The sequence below is a fragment of the Bidens hawaiensis genome, unplaced genomic scaffold (assembly GCF_021521415.1).
Source record: "Bidens hawaiensis isolate Kalapana, Puna unplaced genomic scaffold, B.hawaiensis_p1.1 tig00033935_1, whole genome shotgun sequence".
Classification (NCBI taxonomy): domain Eukaryota; kingdom Viridiplantae; phylum Streptophyta; class Magnoliopsida; order Asterales; family Asteraceae; genus Bidens; species Bidens hawaiensis.
The window spans coordinates 239,142-243,740 of NW_027495858.1; the positions used below are offsets into that span (position 1 = coordinate 239,142).

General features: G+C 41.3%; 1 protein-coding gene across 1 annotated transcript; it reads left to right on the forward strand.

The window, feature by feature from the left end:
- Positions 1-3,075: 3,075 nt before the first annotated feature.
- Positions 3,076-4,312, forward strand: LOC143585644 (uncharacterized). Its single transcript, XM_077067395.1, has 2 exons — positions 3,076-3,297; positions 3,623-4,312. Exons 1-2 carry the CDS (start codon positions 3,076-3,078, stop codon positions 4,310-4,312), a joined length of 912 nt encoding a protein of 303 aa, XP_076923510.1.
- Positions 4,313-4,599: the final 287 nt, after the last annotated feature.

The following is a 4,599-nucleotide window of genomic DNA, read 5'->3' on the forward strand; positions in this document are numbered from 1 at the left end:
CGGTACGCGGGTGCTCATACAAAATTTTCCAAGGTTGCGAACCGAAAGAATTTACCGGTGCCGAAGGACCTTTGGAAATTATCCGGTGGATCGAGAAAATGGAGTCTGTAATGAAAATCAGTGATTGCACTCCTCTCGAACGGATAAAATACGGAGTGTGTTCATTCCGTGATGAGGCACTCGAGTGGTGGAACTCCATAATTCAAAATCTTGGAGAAGATGCCGCTTACCGTCTAACCTGGGAAGAACTAAAAGAAATGTTGTTAAAGGAATACTGTCCCCGAAACGAACTTCAGAAAATCGAATACGAATTCTGGCAGTTAAAAATGGAAGGTGCTAACATTGGAGGATATACTTCCCGATTCAGCGCTTTGGCACGGCTAGTAACCCGACTGGTTACGCCTGAATATGCAAGAATCGAGAGGTACATTTGGGGCTTAGCTCCCGAGATCCGATGATTGGTTACCTCCTCCAAACCAACCACTATCCAGTCATCCCGAGAGCTGGCAAAATCTTTAACTGATAATGCAATTCGTATGGGAACTCTGAAAGACTTCGGTAAGAAAGCGACTAACGCCGAACCTGAACGAAAAACAGTTACCGATAATCAGAAAATCGGAGAACTCAAAAGAAAGTGGAATGGTAACTCAGGAGGACAGTTCAATCAAAACCAAGGAGCACGAAGAATGTTTGCAGCGAACGCAAGAGGATCAGGACAAGGATCCATTTGTAACAGGTGTGGAAAGAGTCATTATGGGGAATGTTGGAAATGTCTGAAGTGCAATCGATTTGGACACCAGACTCAGTACTGTAGGGACTTCCAATCCAGTTCAGGAAACCGAACTTTCGAATGTTTCGAATGCGGTGTCATCGGGCATTTCAGAAATGATTGCCCCAAACTCAGGGTACAAAATGCTAAAAGCAAGGCATTCGAGATGAATGCGAAAAAGGCCTGGAAAGACTCATCCGTAGTCACCGGTACATTTCTCGTTAATAATCATTATGCTTATGTACTATTTGATACTGGAGCAGATTTAAGCTTTGTTTCTGACCAATTTGAACCCCTTCTCGGTATTGAACCAAGCAAGTTAGACAATAATTACTCAATAGAATTAGCCAACGGAAAGCTAATTGAAACCAGTAAAATTGTCCGAAACTGCAATATTCTATTAGAAAACCTTAGGTTTCCAATCGATCTTTTACCAGTAGAGTTAGACAGTTTTGATATAGTAGTAGGAATGGATTGGTTATCCAAAAATGGTGCTGAAATCATATGCTCCGAAAAGCTAGTTCGTTTACCAACCCCAACCGGTCAATTTCTGAGCATTCGAGGTTATCAGAGTAACACCGAGTTAAAACTCTCTAGTATCACAAAGACTCGCAAAATGTTAAGGAAAGGATGTCCCGCTTTTCTTGTCAATGTAGTCGATACAAAGGCTAAAGAGCAAAAGATAGAGGATATTCCTGTAGTACGGGATTTTCCAGAAGTTTTCCCTGAAGACTTGCCTGGATTACCTCCTCAGCGTCAAGTCGAATTCAGAATCGATCTGGTTCAAGATGCCGCACCGATAGCTCGATCTCCGTACAGATTAGCACCATCGGAATGCAGGAGTTATCTAATCAGCTCCAGGAATTACTAGACAAAGGATTCATAAGACCAAGTTTCTCACCTTGGGGAGCTCCAGTCTTATTTGTGAAAAAGAAGGACGATTCTTTTCGAATGTGTATCGATTACAGAGAACTGAACAAACTTACTATTAAGAATCGGTACCCAACTACCGAGAATTGATTATTTGTTTGATCAGTTGCAAGGATCAAGCTATTACTCAAAAATCGACTTGCGATCCGGGTATCATCAGTTACGTGTTGCAGAAGAGGATGTTCCTAAAACCGCTCTCAGAACTCGTTATGGCCATTATGAATTCCTGGTCATGCCTTTTGGCCTAACGAATGCACCGGCTGTGTTCATGGATCTTATGAACAGAGTTTGTAAGCCATACTTGGATAAATTCGTGATAGTATTCATCGATGACATACTTATCTACTCACGAACCAAGAAAGAACATGAACAACACTTAAAACTGATTCTAGAATTGCTAAAAGAAGAGAAGTTATATGCCAAATTTTCCAAGTGCGGTTTCTGGCTTCGAGAAGTTCACTTTTTAGGGAATGTAATCAATGAGAATGGTATCCTAGTTGATCCAATAAAAATTGAAGCAATTAAGAATTGGGAGACACCAAGATCCCCCACTGGAGTGCGACAATTTTTAGGATTAGCTGGCTACTATCGTAGATTCATTGAAAATTTTTCTTCTATAGCTCAACCATTAACCCAATTAACCCAAAAAGACAAGAAATATGAGTGGACAGAAAAACAAGAAGGAGCCTTCCAATTGCTTAAACAAAAGTTGTGTAGTGCACCAATCTTATCCTTACCAGAAGGTACCAATGGATTTGTAGTATATTGTGATGCGTCTCGCTTAGGTCTTGGCTGTGTGCTTATGCTACAAGACAAGGTGATAGCATACGCGTCCAGACAACTCAAGGTGCATGAAAAGAACTACGCGACGCACGATTTGGAATTGGGAGCTGTTGTGTTTGCTCTTAAGATTTGGAGGCATTATCTGTATGGAACCAAATGTACAATATTTACTGATCACAAGAGTCTCCAGCATATCTTTGATCAGAAAGAGCTAAATATGAGGCAACGGCGATGGGTAGAATTACTCAATGATTACGACTGTGAGATTCGTTACCACAAGGGTAAAGCGAATGTTGTGGCTGATGCGTTGAGTCGAAAGGAAAGAGAAAAGCCTCTGCGTGTTCGTGCATTAGGATTGACGATTCAAACGAGTCTTACTACTCGAATTCGTGATGCACAGCGTGAAGCTTTGAAACCGCAAAATGTAAGGTTTGAGAAATTGCGAGGACTTGAAAATGAATTTGTCACAAAGTCTGATGGAACACTATACCTACCTCGATCGAGTTTGGGTACCACTCTATGGAAATCTGCGTAATCTTGTTCTAGACGAAGCGCATAAGTCTGGATATTCGATCCACCCAGGATCAACCAAGATGTATAAAGATCTCCAAGAACATTATTGGTGGCCTAACTTGAAAAGAGACATAGCTGTGTATGTCAGCAAGTGCCTGACGTGTTCCAAAGTGAAAGCTGAACATAGAAGACCGCCTGGTCTACTGCAACAACCAGAGATCCCTCAGTGGAAATGGGATAATATTACCATGGACTTCATAACCAAACTGCCAGTTACTCCGCGAAGTTATGATGCGATTTGGGTAATTGTGGATAGATTAACTAAATCCGCTCATTTTATACCCATTAGAGAAAAAGACAGAATGGAGAAGTTAACTCAGCTGTATCTGAAAGAGATCGTAGCCAAACATGGAATACCGGTCTCAATCATTTCTGACAGAGATGGTCGATTTGTTTCTCGTTTTTGGCAATCTCTTCACGAATCCCTAGGAACTCGCTTAGATATGAGCACCGCCTATCACCCCCAGACAGACGGTCAAAGCAAAAGAACTATCCAAACATTGGAGGACATGCTGCGAGCCTGTATCAGTGACTTCGGAAGTAGTTGGGATACTTATCTGCATTTAGCTGAATTCTCTTATAATAACAGCTACCATTCCGGTATTAAGGCTGCACCGTTTGAAGCCTTGTACGGAAGAAAATGTCGATCTCCCCCTTTGCTGGGCAGAAGTCGGAGAAAAGCAACTTACAGGTCCTGAAATTGTCCAAGAGACCACCGACAGAGTCTTTCAAATCAAGGACAGGTTAAAAGCTGCAGCCGACAGACAGAAAAGTTATGCGGATAATCGCAGGAGACCGTTGGAATTCCAGGTAGGAGACCAAGTGTTACTAAAGGTATCACCTTGGAAAGGCATAGTCAGATTCGGTAAAAGAGGAAAACTTAGCCCACGTTACGTTGGACCGTTCAAAATTACCGAACGAGTAGGGTCGGTAGCCTATCGACTCGACCTACCTTCAGAACTCAGTGGAATACACGACGTGTTTCACATATCCAATCTGAAGAAATGTCTATCTGACGAATCGCTGATTGTTCCTATTGAAGATATAAGGGTTGATGATAAGCTTCGATTTGTAGAAGAACCTGTTGAAGTCTTGGACTGGAAAATCCAGAAGCTAAGACGTAACAGGATTAAGCTTGTCAAGGTTCGCTGGAATTCAAGACTTGGTCCCGAGTTCACGTGGGAACGTCAGGATCAAATGAAAGCGAAATACCCTCACCTCTTCCCAGAAGAAACCGAAACCAGCACTACATCCTAAATTTCGGGACGAAATTTCTAAAAGGATGGGTGAATGTGACAACCGCCAAAAATTAGACTAATCTGGTAATTATATTAACCGAAATCTTGTATTAATTAGTAAGGTAAATATATAGGAATAATATTTTTAGCCAAAGTTTTTGATTTTAGTTGAATATTAATATATGGACCCGAAAAAGTTCAATTTTATCGTGTAGTTGACACTGTACAGATTGACACCGGGTAATATCTCAAAACGGATAAATTCATAAACGTGTCAAGATGACCTCGAAAAATAAAATTTTATGT